This window comes from Camponotus vicinus, unplaced genomic scaffold (genome assembly GCF_025532165.1).
Source record: "Camponotus vicinus isolate PSW18456_S1 unplaced genomic scaffold, iyCamVici1.0 SCAF_3, whole genome shotgun sequence".
Lineage (NCBI taxonomy): Eukaryota > Metazoa > Arthropoda > Insecta > Hymenoptera > Formicidae > Camponotus > Camponotus vicinus.
Genome location: NW_028141967.1, coordinates 8,164,116 through 8,188,968, shown reverse-complemented (window position 1 = coordinate 8,188,968; position 24,853 = coordinate 8,164,116). Strand labels below are relative to the sequence as shown.

The 24,853-nt window shown below is 35.5% G+C and overlaps 1 protein-coding gene across 1 annotated transcript; it reads right to left on the bottom strand.

Moving 5' to 3' along the window:
* Positions 1 to 14,495: 14,495 nt before the first annotated feature.
* LOC145968157 (uncharacterized) lies at positions 14,496 to 17,157 on the bottom strand. The gene is made up of 6 exons (XM_083093443.1): positions 17,011 to 17,157; positions 16,724 to 16,892; positions 15,993 to 16,188; positions 15,594 to 15,791; positions 14,711 to 14,853; positions 14,496 to 14,545 (listed from the first exon to the last, which is right to left on the bottom strand). Exons 1-6 carry the CDS (start codon positions 17,112 to 17,114, stop codon positions 14,528 to 14,530), a joined length of 828 nt encoding a protein of 275 aa, XP_082949569.1. The 5' UTR covers positions 17,115 to 17,157; the 3' UTR covers positions 14,496 to 14,527.
* Positions 17,158 to 24,853: the final 7,696 nt, after the last annotated feature.

Genomic DNA, 24,853 nt, shown 5'->3' with positions numbered 1-24,853 from the left:
GGTACCGCAACATCGTTCAATCGTCATTCAGGACAACGTGAAAAGACGTCTTTATTCGACAAACACGCTATGCGAATTAGCGATCCGCACTTTTTTCCAAGAACCGTATTAAATAGCTAAGAAATCGAAAGATAAAGCGAGCATTGATCTAATAAAATAATAAAAAATAAAAAAATATTTTACTCGAAATTCGTCATTCTTCTCGTATTATTATTGTCCGCTTCCATCTCTCTCCCGCTCTCAACGCGCATAAAAAAATATAATACGCACGATTCGTATCTAAGACCTAAAAAATATACTTATTGTCGAATAAATACGCCGTATTGTTATCGGCTTCCGTCTCTCTCTCTCTCTTCCTTCCTCTTACAGAGGTCTCTCTCGGACGCGCTAACGAACCGGCGGCGGCGGGAACTCGCCGCTCGTCGTCTCCCCCTTGCCCCACCCTTCGCCGCGCGCCCGTCCTCTCGCGCGAACCGTTCGCCCGTACCCGTCGGCTACGTAAAATTTCACTTTTTTTCTTAGGCGACAACCACGACGATGTTGGACGGGTTGCGTCCGGGCGGCGCGAGCGAGAGAGGCGCGCCCGTCGTCCTCTCGCGCGCGACGTCACGGCGTTTACCCACCCGACGGCTACGTAGAATTTTGCATTTTTATTACCAACATAGTGGATAGAGAGAAATTCCCCCCCCGCGCGGCGCATGCGCCGCGCGGTTCCCCAGCCTCGCGCTGGGAAAATCTATTTTTAGAATTAATTGAGTTAGAACCAACATAGCCCTCCTACTACCAGCAGAGGCGGCGGCGGCAGTCACAGGAAACGACGAAGAAGGAGGGACGGAGGAAGATAGTGGAGGGGATGATTCAACACCCCCTCAATCACCCCGATCCACATCCGGAGGAGCCGGAGGATACGAGGTATGCGCGTGAGGGGGACCCCATCCCCCTCAGCGGGGAGATGAGACTAGGGGGGAAGTAAAACATACGCGCGGGAGTGCTCTCCCACAATGATACCTCCCCTCCCAATCTCTCTCACGCACAACAAGCGGGATGGCAAGGAGTAGGGCAGGGGGAACCCCCTCCCTCTCCTTGCGGCGTCGAACCGGCGCAGGGAGAGGAGAGGGAGCTGAGGCTCCCTCAAGCCTCTCAAAGAGGGCAGAGAAGGATATAGGGGGGAGGAAAGCTCCCCCGTCTGGATAGCACGGGTCGTCCGTAGACGGCCTCGGTGCGATTCCCTCTGGACCTGGTCACCGCGGGCGGGGGCCCAAGGTGACAGCAGGTCCACGAGGAAGGTGGGCAGATGGTGTGGCCCCGTCTGCCCACATAAGGAAGAAGGGGAGAGTATTAATTGCCCTCCCCGGGAAGGAGACCTGGCGGCAAACACACAAAACCGCCGGGTCCTAAGCGTGGAGGGGAACAACAGCCGGGGATGCCGATGTAGTGCATTAGCGAGTCCCGGGTTCCCGCCTGCCCCTCCATACGCGCGAAAGGCCACCGCAGGAGTTTTAGTTGGTATACGGGTGTTACTGCCCGGAGTCCAACATAACACTCTTCTCTCCCCCGAGAGCGAGGGTATGCATAAAGCATTTCTCCTGCGACATAAAAAAAAAGTTTATGTGAGTCCTGGCATTCTTTAATGTTTTTTTATATGTCCTATCCGGACACGTGAAAAGAACAGCCACCGATCTTGGCTCCTTCTTCCCCTTCTTCTGAGTTGTGGAGGAAGTGGACAGTGCCACTTTCCTCTTCTTTCTCTTCTTTGAGATAGGGGTTAGGGTTTTCCCTTCCTTTATCGCCTTCCCCTTTGTTTTCCTTTTAACAACCTCCGCGAAGGTCTCCATCTGAGCAGTTGAAGCAAACTGCCTCTCCTCCGCCACTTGTTGGGTGGCCTTTAGTTTGGCAGCTTGTATCTTGTTTGCTGAGATTTGGACCTTTGCTTGAGGCTTTCCAGTCTCTTTTCCTTTCTTCCCCTTAGTTTGAGGCTTGTCCCCTTTTTGCTGCGTGGTTTTAGCTCCAGTCCTCATTTCCTCTCTGGTTCTCTTCACCTCCTCTATTTGCCTCAACAGCGCAGCTTCCTTAAGCTCCAGTTTTTCCACTTCCCTTGTGGCGAGCATTTTCTCACTCGGAAGTGCAATTACTTTATTGCTCTTCACTTTAGCTAGGGCTTTGGATAGGACCTTTAGTTGAGTTTTGCCAACACTTTTGGTGATGCCAGCCTTTCCTTTTGTATCCATTTCTCTTTCTCCTATCCTAGCTTGGCCACCTAAGGCCCCCTTATCTTAGGATGAAAGTGAGGTCTTCTGTGGCCTATCCCTTGCGAGGTACCTCCCCCTGGGTGGAAGTGGGGAGCTCGTGTGTCCCTCCTTCTGACTATCGAGAGCCATCCTTGGATGGTTGTGTGGCTCTCGGTGGTCCCTCTCTTGCGGGTTCCCCTCCCTCTTGGATCATATTCGGGGAGAGAGGATCAAGGATTTCTCCTCTCAGCGTCTCTTCTATCAGGAGATTCATCGGTCTTTCTTATTTAATGCTCTCCCTTTCTATTATATCTTCGAATGCCCTTCTGAGCCTCGCGTTTTCGAGTTCGAATCTGATCCTCTCTCTGAACTCTTCCATATGTGTCTCTGCATCCGCACCATTAACTCTCTGTATTAAGACGACTAATGCAGCCGCAATCGTGGCTGTCGCCTCCTTTATATGTCTAACGTAAAGCTGCCAGATTTCCGCCGCAAGCAACACGTCGTGGACAGGGTAACGAGGATGTGAGCTCAGCGTTTCAGGCCGATAATACCGCCATCGCCATTTTCACGTTTCGCCGCGCGCCGGCAGGCAATGTCTGACACGGTGGGCCGTGCTATAGCTCGAGCGGTCGAGCGTTTCTCTCATTCGTCCGATTTTAATAATTAATATTTCTATTATTATTGCGAAAATCAAACGGTATAAGACTTCTTTATTTAATTTATCGCGCTCTACCTCCTCACACGTACGTGATGGAGTGTTCAGGGACACCTTGTACATATATATATGTATATATATATATATATATATATACACATATACAGGGTGTTCCATTTTAACTTTGCCATCGAAATATCTCGTAAAGTCTAAAAGATACGAAAAAATGTTTCAGACAAAAGTTGTATGGTTTTGGAGGGGGACATAAGATGGTGCCATTAGTTTGACCTTGAAGGTCACGTCACCTGAAGGTCACGTGAAGGTCACCTCCAACTTTTTAAATGGGACACCCTATATGCTTTTGCATATTCTTGTAGCTCATCTCAAGAGCTTTTTAAAATACTATAATTAAGTTAGTTTTCAAGAAGTACTTTCCGAGTTATGAGGCTTAAAATCATTTCTTAATTTTACATAAACTGTAAAATATCTTGTAAAATATTCATTTTTCGACTATCTTACCTTAATACTTTTATGTACAAAATAATGAGAGGAATCAATTGGTGTGAAGAAAACACATAATTGTTTCGAAAAAAATGTAATTTGCAATTAACAATTAGAGAAACAGATGTGGTTTGCATGTGTGCTCTGGTTATTAAAATATTTATGTATTTCAGAAGCGATCTATTCGTGAGCTGATTATTCAAAAAAAAATCCAGAGGCGATTTATTCGTGAGCTGGTTATTTTTAGAAATATTTCATACCAGATGCGGTTTGCATGCGCTCTGGTTATTAAAATATTTATTTCAGAGGCGGTCTATTCGTGAGCTGATTATTCAAAAAAAATCCAGAGGCGATCTAATTCGTGTGCTAGTTTAAACAAAATCCAGAGGCGATTTAATTCGGGTGCTGGTTATTAAAAAAAAATCCATAGGTGATCTTAATTTGTGTGCAGGTTATTTTCAAAAATATTTTACATTAGATACGATTTGCATGTGCATTCTGGTAGCGAAATTTAATTCAGAGATCATAAAAACACTGCCTCAACTAAAAGGCATGTTTGATAAAAATATAAATCCAGATAAGATGAATCATTGGACCGATTTTTAAGCGTCATAAAAGATCATACTTATTTTAAAGTGTGCTATATTTCGATAATTCTCATATAATTGTAGCATGTCATATAGCGACAAAAGCTAACAAATTATTGGAGCAAATAGTGATCGCTAGCGATTTTTTTTTATGACACCAAGCTTTGAATGTACAATAGCCTACCCGGCTGTACATATGATAAATTGGTGCCTAAAAAATTAATTTCATCGCCGTTGCCTATAAATAATATAATATTTGGAAAGCTTCAACAACTTGATACCATATGCTGTGAAATTTATGCTGCAACTTTCGCTACACTACTATAAGTTATAGCCTTAGAAGGAAATCCTTGTAAGGAGAAATATTTCAATAATGTGAAATGTATGAAGCAACATTTTTTTTAAATTATAGCAGAAAGTAAATTGCCTTTTCTAAAGTAGTAAATTATTCATATATCATATCTTACATTTATCATATCTGATCACGATATTCCAATGAATATCGTTAGAAAAAGATACCTCAGTGCAAATATCTCGTTTGCATATATCGGAGAAATGAAGAAAATACATATTATGGTTGCGTCTCATGGAAATGGGCGATAAAGGGGCCTATTATATTATCGATATAAATCTATTATTTCGATGCTTTTGAGGCAAAGAATGTATTGTGAAAATATTTATAAATATTATTTATAAATTTTACGACATTACATCAAACAATTTGCATAAAACATTTTATATTGTTAGCTTTTGATTATATCGATTTAACAAACGTCGATTTAACGTCGATTTAACAAACACAAATTTTATAATTTGTAGACAGTTATATGCAAATATCCTTTTTATTGTATATACAGAGTGTCGCACAGTACTATATGTAAGCGCTTGTGAGGAGAAGTAAATTGAACAAAAAAGTCCCACAGCATTTTACGATTTTCCCAATAATAATTGAAATATTAAATAAAATCGGACGAATGTGTATCTGCGTGTGTGTTTGTGTGTGTGAGAGAGAGAGAGAGAGAGAGAGAGAGAAAGAGAAAAAGAGAGAGAAGTGCTCGGCCGTTCGAGCTATCGCTGATTGGCTAAGTGGTGATTGGGGAGGAGAGGAGCCTTCGCCGCGCTCCTACATACGCTCCTCATCGCTCCTTCCCTCTCTAATCACTGCTTCGCCGCGCACCGCCATTATGTTACAGTGAGACCGCCTTCACCGCCGCGCGCTTTTAGCCACGCGCATTGGCTGATTTTCTTTAATTAATTTTTCGTTAATTATTGCGAATATCGCAAAACAATAGAGGATCTTCCTTTTTAATTTGAGCCAATCTACCTTCACACTTCGGGACTGCGAAAAGTTTTCAGATACCCTGTATAGTACTCTGCGACACTCTGTATATACAATAAAAAGGATATTTGCATATAACTTTCTACAAATTACAAATTATGCACGACATTTATTAAATCGATATAATCAAAAGCTAACAATCTTCTTCTTCCATAGCATTACAGTCCGGTGTGGACCAAAGCTTGTGCAACAATTTCCTGCCAACCCTTCCGATCTTTTGCCCGACTTCTCCAATTATTGATGTTCATCTTTCTCAGGTCAGCGACCATTGAGTCCAGCCATCTTTCCCTGGGTCTTCCTCCTTCTGGTACCAAACATTTTAAGCTGAAATATCTTTTTTACTGCTCTGTCCTCAGGTATTCGAATTAGGTGTCCTAGCCATCTCAACCTTTGAGATTTAACAAAGCGAATCACCGTTTCGCCATTCGCTAGAGCTTCTAGTTCAGTATTATATCTGCTTCTATATGATCCATCTTCCTCTTTATTTGGGCCAAATATTCTCCTTAGAATCCTTCTTTCAAAAGTGGCTATATGCTGGCAATCTTCATTCCTCAGGGTCCAAGCTTCAGCACAGCCATATGTTAGTACGGGTCTGATCAACGTCTTATAGATCTTGAGTTTCACCGTTCTGGTGAGTAAATTGGATTTTAAAAGATTCCTATGTGCATAGTAGCACTTTGACGCCATTTTTATTCTTTCTCGCATCGCAGCTCCGGTGTCTGCTGATGACGAGAGAATTACCCCAAGGTAATTAAATTGAGAGACCGCTTCAAAGCGGTAATCTCCAATCACAATGTCTCTCGTTCCTTTGCTTGATTTTGTTTTTGCCAGATATTTTGTTTTATCGGTATTTACCCTCAGGCCTACTTTGTTGGCTAGTAATTCCATCTTTAGGAAGATATTCTTCAGTTCTTGCACATTACCAGAAATAATTGTTACATCATCTGCATACGCACAAATCTGTATAGACTTAGTAGCGATGGAGGCTTCTTCTGGGACTACTTCTTTCAGTACTGAATGCAGCACTAGATTGAATACTAGTGTTGAGAGCGCGTCCCCCTGTCTCACACCCGAGATACAGTACTGGACAAAATAAATCATACACCTTTCAACAAATTGAATTTGTTAGTATAACTATTCTTTTAACAAGTAAATAGATTTAGATACAGGAAAGTCGAAGCATTTCAAAGTATTTAAATAAAGAAAATATGAAATAATAAAAATTATGCTCAATTCTTTTGTAAAAAATTTATTATTCAATATTGTTATATTTTGCCCTGGACAAAATAAATCATACACTTTTAGAAGTAATAGTCAACAAATAAATAAAGTTAATTCTAATGGTGATTAGTACTTGGTATGGCCACCTTTGGCTTTCAATGCCGCTTCAAGTCGGCGAAGCATACTCTCGACTAATTTCTTTAAGTATTCAGGATCAATTTCCTCCCAGGCCTTCTGGAGTATTGCATAGTACGATGTCTTGTCACTCATGTTCGTTTTATTCACGTCCAAATAAGCCCACAAATTTTCAATTGGGTTTAAATCTGGTGATTGTAGCGTTCGAGCAATTTTACCTTATTAGATTTGAAAAATGCAGTGGTTTTCTTTGCCTTATGCTTAGGGCCTTATGCTCATTATCTTGCTGGAAGACAAAGTTGTTTTCTAAACCCAATTTCAAAAGAGATTCTTCCAAATTCTCGCACAATACATCAATATATCCTTCTGCCGTCATAATGCCTTCAATTCGAGCCAAATTACCAATACCAGACCATGTAAAGCATCCCCATACCATAATATTACCGCCTTCATATTTTACAGTGACGGGCTAGGTGCGGAGTATAGATAGTGTAGAGAGGTAGCGCGCGGAGTATAGATTGTGTAGACAGGTAGCGCGCGGAGTATAGATTGTGTAGACAGGTAGCGCGCGGTAGTGAGCGGCCTAGCGGTTAGGCATGGGGTAGAGAGTAGATAGAGAGGAAACTCGAGTAGAAGGAGTGATTGCGAGTTGTACGGTATGGAGGGAAATTTAGGGACATGGGGAAAGAAGGGAAGGAAAGGAAGGGAACGGAGTGAAAGTGTGGATAATATAGTGGAGATGTGGAAAAGGAAAAGGGAGGAAATGGAAAGGAGCAGAGAGGAAGAGGAGGCAGCTTTTAAATCAAGTAAAAAAGCATTTCGATCGCCAGGAGAAGAAGGGGGAGAAGAAGAGAGGGAATGGAAAGGGGGATTAAAAGAATAATAGAGGAGTTTAATAGAAGGATGGAGGAGATGAAGGAGGAAGTAAAAGAACAGGGGAGAAAGTTAAGAGAGGAATTGGAGGAGATGAAGGAAGGTTTCAAGGAGCAAGGGAGGATGTGGAAGGAAGAGATGGAGAAGACAAGAAAAGAAGAGATGGAGAAAGGGAAAAAGGAGAGGGAAAGCATAAGGAAGGATATAGAAAAAATGGAAAAAAGGATAGAAATGCTAGAGGGGAGAGTAAAGGAAGGAAGAGAAGGGGAAAAAAAGGGAAAAGAAAGGAGTAGAGAGTAGATTAAAAGAGATAGAGAAATTATTAGAAAGAAATGAAAAAGAGGAAAGAAGGAATAACATAATAATAAGGGGATTGAAAATAAAGGAGAAAAAAAGGAGGGAAACAGTGGAGGAAATATTGGGGATGATTGGAGCGAGAGTGGTGGTAAGACAAGTAATTTAGAATAGGAGGGGATAAGGAAAAGGGAAGAGAGATGGTCTTGGTTAAGTTAGAAAATGAGGAGCAGAGGTGGGAGGTCCTAGGAAAGAAGTTGCTTCTAAAAGGGAAGAGAGAAAGGATAATGGAGGACTTGACATGGGAGAAGAGAAGACTAAGATGGAGACTGAAGGATTTTGCGAGGATAGAGGGAAAAAAGGGAAGAGAGTGTGGGTTAGAAATGGGAGAGTAAAAATTGATGGATATTGGTGGAGATGGGATGAGAAGGAGGAGGTGTTGAAAGACGAAAGAGGGAACATGAGGGGAATAGAGCAGGGGGAAGGCAAGGAGGAGGAGAAAGGGGATATAAAGTAGGAGAGAAGATGGGTGTTAGGAGTGGACAGAAGAACGCCAGGATACTTAGTAAGAGAGGAACTGCAAAGAGAAAAGTTAAGGGGAAGAGCAGGGAGACGGGCATGGGGATTTGAGAAAAAATTGGAGGAAGGTAAGAGGAGTGTGCTGGCTAGAAGGTGCTGGGAGAAAATGAGGGAAGAGGGTTGGACGGGGAGGGGAGATTCGGAGTGGGAGAAGGAGAGGAGGGCATTCTTTGAGAACAGAGGGATGGAAATGGAGGAAGTGGAAAGAAGAAGAGGGGAGGGAGAGGGATGGTATGGGGAACTGGAGGGCAATGATAAAGAGAAACAGAGAAATGATAAAGAGAAACAGAGATAGGGGAAAATAAGAGATTCAAGGTATAGCAAGTGCTATGGAAAGGTGAAAGAGGAGGGGATACCGGAATACTTAAAGAAGGGCTGGGGGGAAAGCAGATGGCAGAGGGTGGCGAGATTTAGGCTGGGAAATGAAATGAGGGAAGCAAAATACTGGAAGGAAGAGGAGAAAAGGACATATAGGTTATGCGGGGGGAAGGGGAGACGTGGGAACATGTATGGGAAGTGTAGAGAATGGGCAGAGGGAGAGGGTAATTGGCAGGAAGCGATGAGTTGGATATTAGGAGAGGAAGGAGAGGGGGAGGGGTGGATGAGGGAGTTAGAAAGAGTAAGACGAGAAGGGGGTGTAGGGGAAGTAAGGGAGGAGAAGAGTGAGTGAGAGGATGAGAGAGAGAGGGAGAGGGGGAAAGGGGAAGAGAGAGAGAGGGAGAGAGTGAGAGAGAGAAAAAGGAGAGAGAGAAAGGAGAGAAGAGGGGGCGTAGTCGAGTTGTGAAAAAAATGAAATTTAGGTATAAAAAAAATAAATAAATAAATAAGCAAGAGGAAACGGAAGTCCGCGGCAAGACGTGTGGTGTGTGCAAAAGTTGGCGTGAGTAGGTGACTCACGGCAGCTTACTTAGTACTAAGTTAGGTTAAGAGTTAGGTTAAGAATCGTAGGTTAAGAAAAGTGTAAGAAGATTGTAACCTTAAGGGGATCAATGAAGCGTTACTACTACTACTACTACTAGTAAGACGCTCTTTCTTATTTTCTCATTTACGTAGAAGCCTGTGCCCCCCTGGCCAGGTTTCTCTCCGCCACTATTGAATATTGAGTATTTTCTTTTCCTCAGCTCTCCCTGTCCCTTCCATCTAGTTTCCTGAAGCGCGGCCACACATAATCCATATCTCTCCATTTCTCCCGCCACCTCAGCCATTTTTCCAGGTTGAAGTAAGGTCCGGACATTCCAGAATCCAATGAGTAAATCGTGATCCCTTAGACTTCGCTTGTGTCGTGATCGTTTTGATTCATATCCTATCTGAGGCTCGTATTGCACTTTCATAACAATTGAGTTTTTCCGGCGTTAGGTTGTTAACCTCACGGCCAACCTCTAAAGGGAGGACCTCTCACCTGCCTAATCAGATCCCTTCGTATCCACCGGGATTGTTTCCCGGTCTCAAATTCTGGGTTGACAGCACCACTACGTGAAGGTTAGGCATAGGAGATTGGAAGCGAGAGGTGTGAGACATCATTTCCGTAGATTAGTCATTGAATTACACATCACTCCCCTTTTGGTGCCAAAAGCTAACAATATAAAATGTTTTATGCAAATTGTTTGATGTAATATCGTATATTTGTAAAATTTATAAGTATATAATATTTATAAATATTTTCACAATATATTTTTATTATATATTGTTACGCGCCCGAGTCGTTACGGCTCTGCCGTTCTCCGGATCCCGTAGTCAAGAAGATTGTTTATAAACAACGATGGTCAGCTGAGTCGGAAAATAGCTGTCAAGCTATCCGCGTCTTTATATACGAGCCATTATTAATCCGTTGTGTTATTAATCTATTGTTCGTGTGTGTTCTGTGTTGCTTATTAAAGTTCTTGTGTTCTCTAAAAGTGTTTATTTATTTAACGCGATCCGCGACGACCGTCCTTCTTAGTGTGCGTCTTCGATATATCTTGAAGTCCTCGCCCCGGGCGCAACATTTTGGGGACTCGTCCAGGATAGAGAGAGCGTAAGCGATGGCGACAATAGCTGCGAAAAGGAGGAGGCGTGAGCAACCCGAGCCGTCAACGGAAACGACAGCGACGGAGTCGGCCGCTTCAGCCGGTCTCCACAGACACAGCTAAGTCGCTCCAATATTTAAAAAATGCGATTAAATCGCACGCGATCGGATCCGCACGCGTAGTTTGTTTAAAAAAAAAAAACATTATGGAGTTTTCTGGAGGCTTGCCACGGCCCTATTTTAGGGTCCATTCGCCACTGCTATTTGGTACAGTGGGGATTTTAGTATGTACTAGAAGGATCTTGGGGGATGTGGTCACTCTACGGCATTGTGCTCGTCGGTGCCGTTTTCTTACGGAAGGCCAGTCGGAAGCCAGCATGCAGTGCACACGAATACCTCCACCGGCACTTATTTGGTCAGCGAGCGACCTTTTCAAGGATCCTCCATGGCAATTGGCATCCATCGAGCAAGATATCAACATCGCTCTGGAGTCGCATATCACTGTGTTAAAAAGCAGGATTAGGTGTGAGGTCTGGATAGCTCAGTTGTCTAGAGCAGTTGCCCGGAAAGCGAAAGACTCGGGTTCGATTCCCGATCCAGCCACTTCCGGCCTCACATATTTTTCTAGTCCGCGAATATTGTTTTCTAGCAATTATTCGTTGGGCTGAAAAATGTGTGAATACTCTCTCCACAGGATATGCGTCGATGCCGTTGCCACGGATGGATTCTGTCGCTCGTTGATCAAATGGGCGTATAGACGTCCGACCTCCTCCCACATACATCCCTATCTTTTCTGGAGAATATATATACAGGGTGTTCTAAAAAGGTATGTCAAAAATTTAAGGAGATATTCCTCACACCTGAAGGATGAAGAAATGTTATATGGACATAAATGCGGAAATGCTTATTTCAGGAGTTATGTTGAAAATACTGTTAGCTGTATTACTTACACAAGGAAAAATTTAGGATTAATGTAGACTGGGACTAATGTAGATTATTGTAGACGACAATCGTTTAATTAGGCTTATTTATATTTGGTTTTAATGTGACCTTGAGTATGTTATAATAAATGTTGAAAATGTTCACCATTTTCCTGAATACAAGCAGTGACACGTCGACGCATCGATTCACGGACACGTTCAAAAATGTCTGGCGTACAGCGGATTGTCTCGCAACCTGCAGTGATACGGTCACGAAGATCTTGAATATCCCGCACTGGTGGCATTTTTGAACGTGTTCGTAAATCGATGCGTCAACGTTTTTTTGACATACCTTTTTAGAACACCCTGTATGTTGCATTTTCACTGCTCTATTGAGCAGTGAAAATGCAACATATTTGTGTCAATAAACACAATTAAACACAATATAAAGAAAAGCTTTCACATGCTCTTTCTAAAATATATGCATGTCTTTTTATTCTAGATAATATTGTCGGTAACATAACTATAAGTGTTGCTAATGTACCGACGCTTTTAGTTATGTTCAAGTGAGGGAGTCTTCCCATCACAGTTCGGCTGCAACTCCGGCATCCTCTTAACATATTTCCTAAATTTTATCATCGCAAACAGTATAAATGCATAAATAATTATTAGAGACAGTTTTAAATAATTTATGTACATTGATATCATTTTCTTGTATTAAAAAATTAAATCTAAATTTTTATTATCTTTCTATAAATTTTATATAAAAATTCTCTAAAAACTTTATTATTGCATTATATTTGAATATAATTATTGATTATCCCTATTAAGTTATAAATTTTACAGTGAAATGATTGGTTATGTTGATGAAATTGAATCACCTCGTTATATTGGCACTAATCAACAATATAAAATTTTTAAATTTTTCTTGAACAACGGTAATGGACGACCTATCCAAATTTTAGCGTGAAACGACGATATTGATAATACAGAACATAAAATAAAAACAAATTACGTAAGTTTCCTTATTAGCTATAGCTTATAAAAAATTAATAATTTAGTTAAAAAAATTTAATAACAATTAGAATTTTTTAAATTTATATGTATACATTACAGTACATTTTAATACATTTTAATAGATAATACATTTGGATGGTGTGCAAACCAAAGCACCAAAAATGGCACAGTATAATAACGGCAATATACCGTTTGAATTACATATACATAAAAATACAACTATAACAAATTTAGGAAAATAGGGGCTTATAAACACACAAAATGTAAAATTAAAACCTACAGAATTATGTGATGTGTTAAATAATTCTACAGATCATATGAGTAAGTCAGTTTTTTTTTCAATTACTTTATTAATTTCTTTGTTGTAAAATCAAGAATACATATTATATTTATTTATTATTTATAAATTTATTAAATATATTTATTATTTATAAATATATTATTAAAATTATTTATATATTTATTATTTATAAATTTATTTACATATTTATTAGTCAATTATTTATTTTACAATATTTTTATTTATTTACAATATTTTATTTACAGTTCCCTTAATTATTAGTAATTATAAAGTAATAATTTAATTTTTATTTTATATTTTCTTACTTTGTTTTTTTCTTTATGAAATTAGAAAAATACATGATATATATCATATAAAATAATTTATATTATATAAATTTATTTAAATATTCATTTTTATAAATTTATTTTTCTGTACATATTAATCTGAGTATTTATAATCTGAGTTGTACATATTAATCCGAGTATTTATTATAATTTTCTAATTATAATGTAATATTTTTATATTTTTCTAGAAAATTTTTTTCTACTATGTTCTAATGTTACACTATTTCTAATTGTAGTATTAAAATGATATATTAAAACTAATTTTGCGGAGATGCGCAAAATGAACCAAATTATAGGGTGTGGTTCAATTACAGATGGAAAATACAAATTAGAAATTCACATCATCAATTTTAATTATAAAGATTACTTAGACTTACGACTAATGGACGGAGACAAAATAGAAGTTTAATTTTAACAAAAACCTAATTCTCATTGAAACTTACGTACCACTATTTACGTTTGGCTCTTATGATCGTTTGAAAGTTAATTTTATAAAATAAAGAATCAAATAAAGAACCATATTTATATAAAGAATTTTAATTCCTTGAACTGTTATTATAATTTTATAATTAAATTTCTCATTAATTCATTTAAAAAATTAATTAACATTTTAAATGAACTAATGAAAATTTAAGACTGAACATTATAACTACTTTAAATACGAAATACACAGCATATAGACTTTTAAATCTAAGTTAAACAAATTAACTATATTAGTTTTTAAATAATATTTATAACTAATAAAAAATAAATTGATGACATTTATATTTTTGTTTATATTATGTTTTTAATAAAACTTTTAATATTTATACACACATAAATCATCTAAAGTTTAAGATATTCCATTTTTATATGGAAATGATTGAATTATTTTAATGACTTTTCTTTGTGTGTGTGTGTGTGTGTGTGTGTGTGTGTGTGTGTGTGTGTGTGTGTGTGTGTAAACGTATATATTTAATGTATAATTTTTAAATAAGTTTTAAATAAAAAAAAGTTTAATGCAATATGTGCATGATTTAACTATAACTAGAACAACACAGGCGCGCGCTACGCGCGCGCCATTTAGCTTTCTATCAATAATTTAAATAAATATATATGCATCAATACACAATATTAATATAATTAACTAATTTCTTAAATGTTATTTTGAAAGATACACACACATACACACAACATAAAGGCCATTCCACAATAGGTCCAATCAGCTGACAAGTTGCTTTGCTTTTGGTCAATCCGCAACTGTCAACTGACAGCCGGGGCACTTGCAACCTATTGTGGAATGACCCTAACAGTAATATACAACATATACATATATACGTATACAAAGAATAATTATAGTAACTTGTAATTATGTCAAATTTATTAGATTATTAAAATTCTACATTTAAATTAAATAAAATATATATTTAATATTATTTCAAATTAAACAATAAACAACAAATCTAATAACATTAATTAACTTTTTTTAATAATATGCAACAATAAACAATTTGATTAAAATAATAATAACTTCTGTCTTTTTTTGTTCATTTAAGTTCCATTATTACATATTTTTTTTATTCTGCAAACACAAAGATATATATTTTTTTTTATATTTAAAATATGTATTCCGTAAATATCTATTATATAATATTAATATATGTATTATATATAATATTTTTATTTTATTTAAATTTTTATTATAGTTGAATTATAAAATAGAAAACAAATATAAATTTTTATTTACTTGTGAAATTTTATTTATTGATTCATCTTCATTAATTTTTCTTTTTTTTGGAGTATGTACTCCTTTCAATAATTGTAGCATCGACATATGCCCATCAAGCTTACGTATATCTTTTATTGAATTGACTATTAAATATGGAGGTTCTATAATGAAGTAAAAAAATATATAAAATTATGAGTTTGTTTCCATTACATTACAAACATTTGTGTTAATATATATATAAAGACTTATTTTATATTTATTAGTATATGTATACAATGCACGCATGCACGCACGCACGCACGCACGCACGCACACACACACACACACACACACACACACACACACACACACACACACACACACACACACACGCACACGCACGCACGCACGCACGCACGCACGCACACGCGCACACGCGCACACGCTCACGCACGCACGCACCCACGCACGCACGCACGCACGCACTCACGCATGCATGCACACGCACGTATATACACAGATGTTTATAATATTTGTACTTGTGCATGTATATTTAACTTTTCAATACTTATCGTAATAGTAACTATACATCTAACGTTGTTTAATTTTAACCATAGAACATAATTTTATACAGGGTGTCCTAGAATTCGTGAATACGGAATGCACAGAGTAATTGACCGTGCCAAAAGAAACAATATTTTCCTCTAACAAAATTGCGTCTGAGCATTATTTTCTAAATGAGAACAATTTAAAGGAAACGAATGAGCGCTCCAGATTATGCATGAATTAAAAAATAGTGTTCAGACGCAATTTTGTCAGAAGAAAAAGTTTTCTTTTAGCACGGAAAATCACGCTGTGCATTTTGTATCCGCGAATTCTGGGACACCCTTTATTAAAGCGATAATTAAACATTTATATGTACCTGCATTGTTCATTATTCCTATAACTTCAATTTTGTCTCCTTTCCGTATATCATTTTCAAAATAATTGTCATCTACAAAATTTATAATGTGAATCTCCAATTTTAATGTACCATCTGTGATTGATCCACAACCAATTTTTTTGTTTAATTTATTATTATAAACGCTACTAAAATTCGTTTTTATATATCCTTGTAATACTGCAAATTTATTATCATTTATTATATATATTATTATTTATTTATTATATTTAAAAATGTATAAATAAGATTATAATACTAAACATAAAATTTTTTAATAAAATTAAAAATATAAAAAATTAAAAATATAAGAAATATATAATATAGTATATAATATAAAATATAATATAGAAAAATATAAGAAAAATGCATAAAACTTACTAATGCGATTCGATGTAGTAAACACTTCGCTCAATTTTACTTCATCGGGTTTTGTATCTAAAGATGATACAGATTCATATTTTCCCAAAGTGGAAACAACTGTACTGCTTTGAACTTGTAATTCAAAAGGTACACTACCGTTATTGTAATGTGAAAATTTTGGTGGTCTTGCTTGTAAACCATCTAAGTATATAATCTATCGACATACAATTTACAATTATTTTATTCCATACGCATTTATTAATTGCTGTAAACTACTTCGAAGTAATATATAGTAATAAAAATATTTCAGAATCAGTATTTATAATTGAATACATAATTATAATAGAATTAAAGATTTTTTTTAGTTTATTAAAAGAATAAACACATACATTATTACAACTATATATTACTATACTATATTATAATATAATCTCTTGTAAAAATAAAATCCACAGAGTTAGCTTGTCTATTGAAATAAGGAATAATGGAGGTAAATATATAAAAATAAATATTAAACATTATTTTTTAATTTTGTATTACGCGGTATAATATTACAATATTTTTATACTAAAAAATAAAAAAAAATGAAATAAAAAAGATTATAAAAATAAAAAAATAAATAAAAATAAAATAAATTTTGTACTAAAATAATCTATTCTGTATGAATTATAATATTATAATATAAATTAAAATAAAAACATAAATTAAAATATAAAATATAAAATTATAAAAGATATAAGCTAACTTACATAATTTGATTGTATGTACTTTTCCACAATATCTACATTTTCATTCCATGCTACTATTTGTATTCGTTTTCCATTACCATTGTTAAGATAAAATTTAAAAAAATTATACTGTTTATTATTTCCTATTAATCGTGGAGCTTCAATGCCATCCACGAAGCCAATAATTTCTCTATGTGAAGTATAACATGCTTATTAAAATATATTTAAAACATATCATATATTTGAAACAAATATTTTTTATAAAATAATTATAACTGTAATATTTTTATTTTATTTTTACTACTCACACTGTCGAATCATATAATCGAATTGCGTCAATTTCTTCATTTTTGGTAAACAATTCATTCGGATTTACATCTTTAATTTCGTGTATTTGTTCATCGGTAAACATTTTTATTTAATTTTTTCAAAATTTCTCTTCTTACAAAAATAAATTTCTTTTCAATACAAAGTTATTTTCTTTTAACAATGATTTTTATAAATATTAATTATAATAATATCATTATTACTATTTATTCCTATTTTTAATATTTATTATCTATAAGTATTTACTATAAAAATCATATTTAATAAGATTAGGAAAATTAAAATTATTTTCGGAAATAGTGTTATATTAAATAATAAATATATACTTACATAAAAGATATTTACTTAACTTTTTAATACATGTTTTAAATACAAGAAGAAATTTTTTATGTTTGCAGAATAAAAAACATTTAAACAAATAGAAAATAAAATAAGAGGAATTTAAATAAAAAAAGTATTATGGGAGAAGAAAATATAGAATAGAATTATATTATCAAATAAATTATTCAATTGTTTAAAAATTTTGTGTTCAAATTTAGATAATGACAACGATAAAATTTAATAATATAATAAAATATCAAATATTAATAGTGCTTTAATTAATTAATTAAATTAATTTTCTTTAAACGTGTTAATTTTAATTATATCAAAACAAATATTATTACATGAAATCGGGTTTCAAATTAATATTCTTTTAAAATATATACATGGTTTGTCACAAAAGTAATGAGACTAAATATGTAGCGCATAATGTAGCAATATTGAAACATTTTAATTACGCGGAATGTATATATAAAATTAATGACATAAATATATCACAAAGGAACATAGTAATTATTATTTTAATTAAGTCAACTAATAATTTAATAAAATTAAACTTTATAAAATTTGATCTTGGAAAGAAGATAAGAATATCGGATATATTTTGGACTTTTGTTGTTAACATACTTTTTCTAACTGAAGAGAAGGATAATTTGTAAAAAATTGTATCAAAAATTTAATTGTATCAAAATAAATATATTTTGAAGAATATGCGCATATGTCAAATAAGAAAAATAATTTTTATAGATTAATACAATAATAAAAAAATATATTTTTAAAATTATATACCTGAATAAGCAAACAGAATCTGTGTTCGTTTAAATTTTCTCTTTCTTATTCTTCCTTCCTTTCCTCTATTCCTTCTTTCTATCTTTCTTCTCTCTATAAACTCTTTCTTAGTTTTCCTTCTTTCTTCTTTTTTTTCTTTATATTTCAATATTAAAGTTAATGGCAAAGATGACATTATATATATATATATATACAGGGTGATTCAAAATAACCCCTGTGTCCCTGAAATGACATATTCTTGAATCAATTCTAAGACGATTTTTCCTTCGACAAAATTTCGTCCGAAGCTTAGTTTTTGAATTATTAAAGGAAGTAGTTAACGTATGACGGGTCGAATACAAGAGGCAGGCAAGGGTGGCGCGATTCACCGTCAGACGCGGGAGCTTACGCGGGGCGCCTGCTGCGATCAGCTGATCGCTATACACAGACACACATGCGAACACATACATTCTCTCTCTGTCTGTCTGTCTGTCTGTCTGTCTGTCTGTCTGTCTGTCTCTCTCTCTCTCTCTCTCACTCTCTCTCTCATTCGCTCACTCACCTGTACATTTTTTTTTTTTTTTTTTTTTTTACGAGAGAGGGGAAAATGCATTTTATGCATACCCACCGGTCGATCCAGTGAGTTATGTGGGACTCGAGTACCAAGTCGAATTACCAACTCGGTACTCCCTACCCACTAAAAACCCCTCTCTTTTCACGAATTTCCTTTAACACACTGTCCCTCTGACTTCCCGAGATCTGTTTTCACATAACGTCAAAAAATAGTTATTATTACCTTGTTCGATGACTTTTGATGTATTGCTGTAATTGCTTGAAGGAGAAATGAATTTTCCGATAGATCGTACGTTCTCAAATTTAACGTAGATATCACGTTGCAAAAGACAAGAAATCCACACTAAATTATTAACTGAAAGTTTTTCTTCTTTCATGAACTGTATTCTTTTATTAAACTTTAACGTAATCACATTTATTTACTCACTCGATGAGACGAGAAATTTACTAATGACTCTATCACTAATCACTATTAATCACTGTCGAATAATAATTGTTGGCGATTAAAAATCATTCGATGAAAGAAACACGCGCGGACACGTTATTACACGACGCGACGACGCGACTACGCGACAATGCGACGATAATTACGACTCGGCGACTGCAAGCAGTTTTTTGTCATGGTAGGTTGCGGTAGGTTAAGGTACTACTGGCGCTATCGAACGCGATCATGTGTTCGATTGAAGAATGCGGTAAACATAATAAACATTTAACATATTAATATTATTATTATCATGAATGTGTGTGATATCCATACATCGTATGATATCTATTTAAAAATTAATTAGATTAAATAAGTGTTTTTAAAATATTTATTACATTTACTATTATCATATAAAATATTAATATTAAATATTTATTTAACTATTTTATCTATTTATTTATCTATTGCACCTATTTATTTTTAACTATTTATTATCAATGATCGAAAATCGGTCATTGATAATAAATAGTTAAAAATAAATAGATGAAATAGATAAATGAAAACATATTAATTAATCGCGTTTTATTCTCTCTCTCTTTTTCTTGTGTTTTTAATTGCAAAATAAGATACTCCATACGTTAAAAAATTGGTCGCTCTGAAAAGAGCGGATTGTTTTTGATCGCCTTAAAAAGGGCGGATTAATTTTGAACATTTATAATAAATGTTCGAAGTGGCCCCCATCCATTCTAACGCAAGCTCTCATGCGTTTCAATAAATTTTGTTGAATATTTTCCATTACGTCTTCTTCTATGGACCATATGGAATATCGCAATCTTGTTTCTAAATCTTCTACATCTTCAGGGAGCGTTTTGTAGATCGTTTCTTTGCAGTATCCCCAAAGAAAAAAATCCAATGGATTTAAATCCGGGGATCTTGCAGGCCAACGTATCGGACCATATCGGCCCATCCAACGTCCAGGAAACTTGTTGTTTAGAAAATTTGTCACAATCCTGGCATTGTGTGGACCAGCACCGTCTTGTTGAAATATAATTTCTTCTCTTTCCAATAGCGGCACTTCTTCTAGGAAATCTGGTAAATTATTCTCCAATAATTCCAGATATGCTCCGCTGGTTAAAATATCCGGGAGGATAACAGGGCCCAGTATTTCTGTTCCCATAATTCCAGTCCAGACATTGAGCTTCCAACGAGTCTGAAAATTTCTGACTCGTGTAGCTCTGGGATTTTCTTCGCTCCACAAATGCATGTTATGTGGATTAAATATTCCTTCTCGTGTAAATAGCGATTCATCGCTAAATATTATACGAGAAGGGAATCTAGGATCTCTATCCACGCTCCTAAGAAAATTTTCGCAGAATGTTCTTCTCAGAGGATAATCTTCTGGTCTTAAATGTTGCACGCGGGTATAATGATAAGCGTGCAACTTTTCTTCTCGTAATATCCTCTGTACCGTTGAATATGAGAGATTGTGCTCTCGAGCAACAGTCCGAATACTTGTCTTAGGCTCTTGCTCGACAGCACGAATCACTTCTTCGGTATTCCGCAAATTTCTTGCGGTTCGGTTTCTTCCAACGTTGTGTTTATTCGGGAGAACATTGCCCGTTTCGAATAATCTTTGGGCTGCTCCGAGTATAACATCAGGCATTGGATGTCTCGCCCGATTTGGGTATAATTCGGCGTATCGTCTTGCAGCAACGTAATGCTGCCCGTCGGATGCACCGAGTGACATTATCATGTCGTAATATTCTTCAATCGTATAGCTTGCCATGTTCTCTTAACTCTTCTTCTAATAATCGAGCGATTATTGATTTCAATATCGATCGTCTCTCCGTATTTATACGATCCTCGCGGGGGTCCATGCCCCCTCCGCGCCTCCCGCGACGAATCCGCGACCCGCGACACGCGACACGCGACCCGCGACACGCGGGTCGCGGATTCGTCGCGGGAGGCGCGGAGGGGGCATGGACCCCCGCGAGGATCGTATAAATACGGAGAGACGATCGATATTGAAATCAATAATCGCTCGATTATTAGAAGAAGAGTTAAGAGAACATGGCAAGCTATACGATTGAAGAATATTACGACATGATAATGTCACTCGGTGCATCCGACGGGCAGCATTACGTTGCTGCAAGACGATACGCCGAATTATACCCAAATCGGGCGAGACATCCAATGCCTGATGTTATACTCGGAGCAGCCCAAAGATTATTCGAAACGGGCAATGTTCTCCTGAATAAACACAACGTTGGAAGAAACCGAACCGCAAGAAATTTGCGGAATACCGAAGAAGTGATTCGTGCTGTCGAGCAAGAGCCTGAGACAAGTATTCGGACTATTGCTCGAGAGCACAATCTCTCATATTCAACGGTACAGAGGATATTACGAGAAGAAAAGTTGCACGCTTATCATTATACCCGCGTGCAACATTTAAGACCAGAAGATTATCCTCTGAGAAGAACATTCTGCGAAAATTTTCTTAGGAGCGTGGATAGAGATCCTAGATTCCCTTCTCGTATAATATTTAGCGATGAATCGCTATTTACACGAGAAGGAATATTTAATCCACATAACATGCATTTGTGGAGCGAAGAAAATCCCAGAGCTACACGAGTCAGAAATTTTCAGACTCGTTGGAAGCTCAATGTCTGGACTGGAATTATGGGAACAGAAATACTGGGCCCTGTTATCCTCCCGGATATTTTAACCAGCGGAGCATATCTGGAATTATTGGAGAATAATTTACCAGATTTCCTAGAAGAAGTGCCGCTATTGGAAAGAGAAGAAATTATATTTCAACAAGACGGTGCTGGTCCACACAATGCCAGGATTGTGACAAATTTTCTAAACAACAAGTTTCCTGGACGTTGGATGGGCCGATATGGTCCGATACGTTGGCCTGCAAGATCCCCGGATTTAAATCCATTGGATTTTTTTCTTTGGGGATACTGCAAAGAAACGATCTACAAAACGCTCCCTGAAGATGTAGAAGATTTAGAAACAAGATTGCGATATTCCATATGGTCCATAGAAGAAGACGTAATGGAAAATATTCAACAAAATTTATTGAAACGCATGAGAGCTTGCGTTAGAATGGATGGGGGCCACTTCGAACATTTATTATAAATGTTCAAAATTAATCCGCCCTTTTTAAGGCGATCAAAAACAATCCGCTCTTTTCAGAGCGACCAATTTTTTAACGTATGGAGTATCTTATTTTGCAATTAAAAACACAAGAAAAAGAGAGAGAGAATAAAACGCGATTAATTAATATGTTTTCATTTATCTATTTCATCTATTTATTTTTAACTATTTATTATCAATGACCGATTTTCGATCATTGATAATAAATAGTTAAAAATAAATAGGTGCAATAGATAAATAAATAGATAAAATAGTTAAATAAATATTTAATATTAATATTTTATATGATAATAGTAAATGTAATAAATATTTTAAAAACACTTATTTAATCTAATTAATTTTTAAATAGATATCATACGATGTATGGATATCACACACATTCATGATAATAATAATATTAATATGTTAAATGTTTATTATGTTTACCGCATTCTTCAATCGAACACATGATCGCGTTCGATAGCGCCAGTAGTACCTTAACCTACCGCAACCTACCATGACAAAAAACTGCTTGCAGTCGCCGAGTCGTAATTATCGTCGCATTGTCGCGTAGTCGCGTCGTCGCGTCGTGTAATAACGTGTCCGCGCGTGTTTCTTTCATCGAATGATTTTTAATCGCCAACAATTATTATTCGACAGTGATTAATAGTGATTAGTGATAGAGTCATTAGTAAATTTCTCGTCTCATCGAGTGAGTAAATAAATGTGATTACGTTAAAGTTTAATAAAAGAATACAGTTCATGAAAGAAGAAAAACTTTCAGTTAATAATTTAGTGTGGATTTCTTGTCTTTTGCAACGTGATATCTACGTTAAATTTGAGAACGTACGATCTATCGGAAAATTCATTTCTCCTTCAAGCAATTACAGCAATACATCAAAAGTCATCGAACAAGGTAATAATAACTATTTTTTGACGTTATGTGAAAACAGATCTCGGGAAGTCAGAGGGACAGTGTGTTAAAGGAAATTCGTGAAAAGAGAGGGGTTTTTAGTGGGTAGGGAGTACCGAGTTGGTAATTCGACTTGGTACTCGAGTCCCACATAACTCACTGGATCGACCGGTGGGTATGCATAAAATGCATTTTCCCCTCTCTCGTAAAAAAAAAAAAAAAAAAAAAAATGTACAGGTGAGTGAGCGAATGAGAGAGAGAGTGAGAGAGAGAGAGAGAGAGACAGACAGACAGACAGACAGACAGACAGACAGACAGACAGAGAGAGAATGTATGTGTTCGCATGTGTGTCTGTGTATAGCGATCAGCTGATCGCAGCAGGCGCCCCGCGTAAGCTCCCGCGTCTGACGGTGAATCGCGCCACCCTTGCCTGCCTCTTGTATTCGACCCGTCATACGTTAACTACTTCCTTTAATAATTCAAAAACTAAGCTTCGGACGAAATTTTGCCGAAGGAAAAATCGTCTTAGAATTGATTCAAGAATATGTCATTTCAGGGACACAGGGGTTATTTTGAATCACCCTGTATATATATATATATATATATATATATATATATATATATACACACACACACACACACACACACACACACACACACACACACACACACATTTTATCTTTTTTAGAAATGGAAATTGTTAACTAATAAATCTAACAAAATAAACTTTTAAAATTTAATCGCAGAAAAAAGATAAGTGTAATATTGGATAAGTTTCATTTTTTGAATCTTTGATGTTAACATATTTTTTTAATTAAAAAGAAGAATATTTATAAAAAATTATATCAAATAATATCATTTAAACCATGTTAATTATATCAAACAACTCGTTTAAGTAAAATCATTTTTATAGAATATAATAAAAGAAATGTATTTATACATATAAAATCAAAGAATCTTTAATTAATAATGCAGTTAAATAATTCTTCATATCCGAGTAAAGTAATAGTTATAAAAACCTCGATAAATAATTATAAATTTTTGCATTAAATATACAATGTCCATAAATATTAAGCTTAATGACAAAATGAATACATCATAAATATATATAAAGGAACATATGTTATTATTGTTATAATTAAGTTATTAACTAATTAGCTAATAAAATAAATTTTCACAAAATTTAATCATAGAAAGAAGGTAAAAGTAACATTGCATATTTTTTGAACCTTTAATATTAATGTTTTTTGATATTAATGTTTTTTTTCTAATTGAAGAGAAGAAATATTTGTAAGAAATATATGATATCAAATATCATTTTATATTAATGATATCAAAACAAATGTAATTTGAAGAATATTCACATATTTCAAATAAGAAAAATCATTTTTGTAAAATAATATAATAATAAATATATTTATATATTTTTTATATTATATAATTTACCTGAAATTAATAACTGCGAACAAATCTTTGTGTTTGTGTAAATTCTTTCTTTCTTATTCTTCCTTCCTTTCCTGTATTCCTTTTTTCTATCTTTCTTCTTTTCTTTTCTTTCTTCTTTCTACAAATTCTTTCTTTCTAGTTTTCCTTCTTCCTTTCCTTCCTTCCTTTCTTCCTTAATTTCTTTATTTCTTTAATTTGTCTTAATTTTCTTTACTTCTAGTAACTGCACGTATGTACG

Excerpts from the sequence above, each read along its gene's own strand:
- LOC145968157 (XM_083093443.1), bottom strand. The coding sequence starts at position 17,114 with ATGTTTACCGATGAACAAATACACGAAATTAAAGATGTAAATCCGAAT. Across the intron at positions 16,893-17,010 it reads CGATTATATGATTCGACAGT|AGAAATTATTGGCTTCGTGG; the intron begins GTGAGTAGTAAA and ends TACTTCACATAG. Across the intron at positions 16,189-16,723 it reads AGTACATACAATCAAATTAT|ATTATATACTTAGATGGTTT; the intron begins GTAAGTTAGCTT and ends GTATGTCGATAG.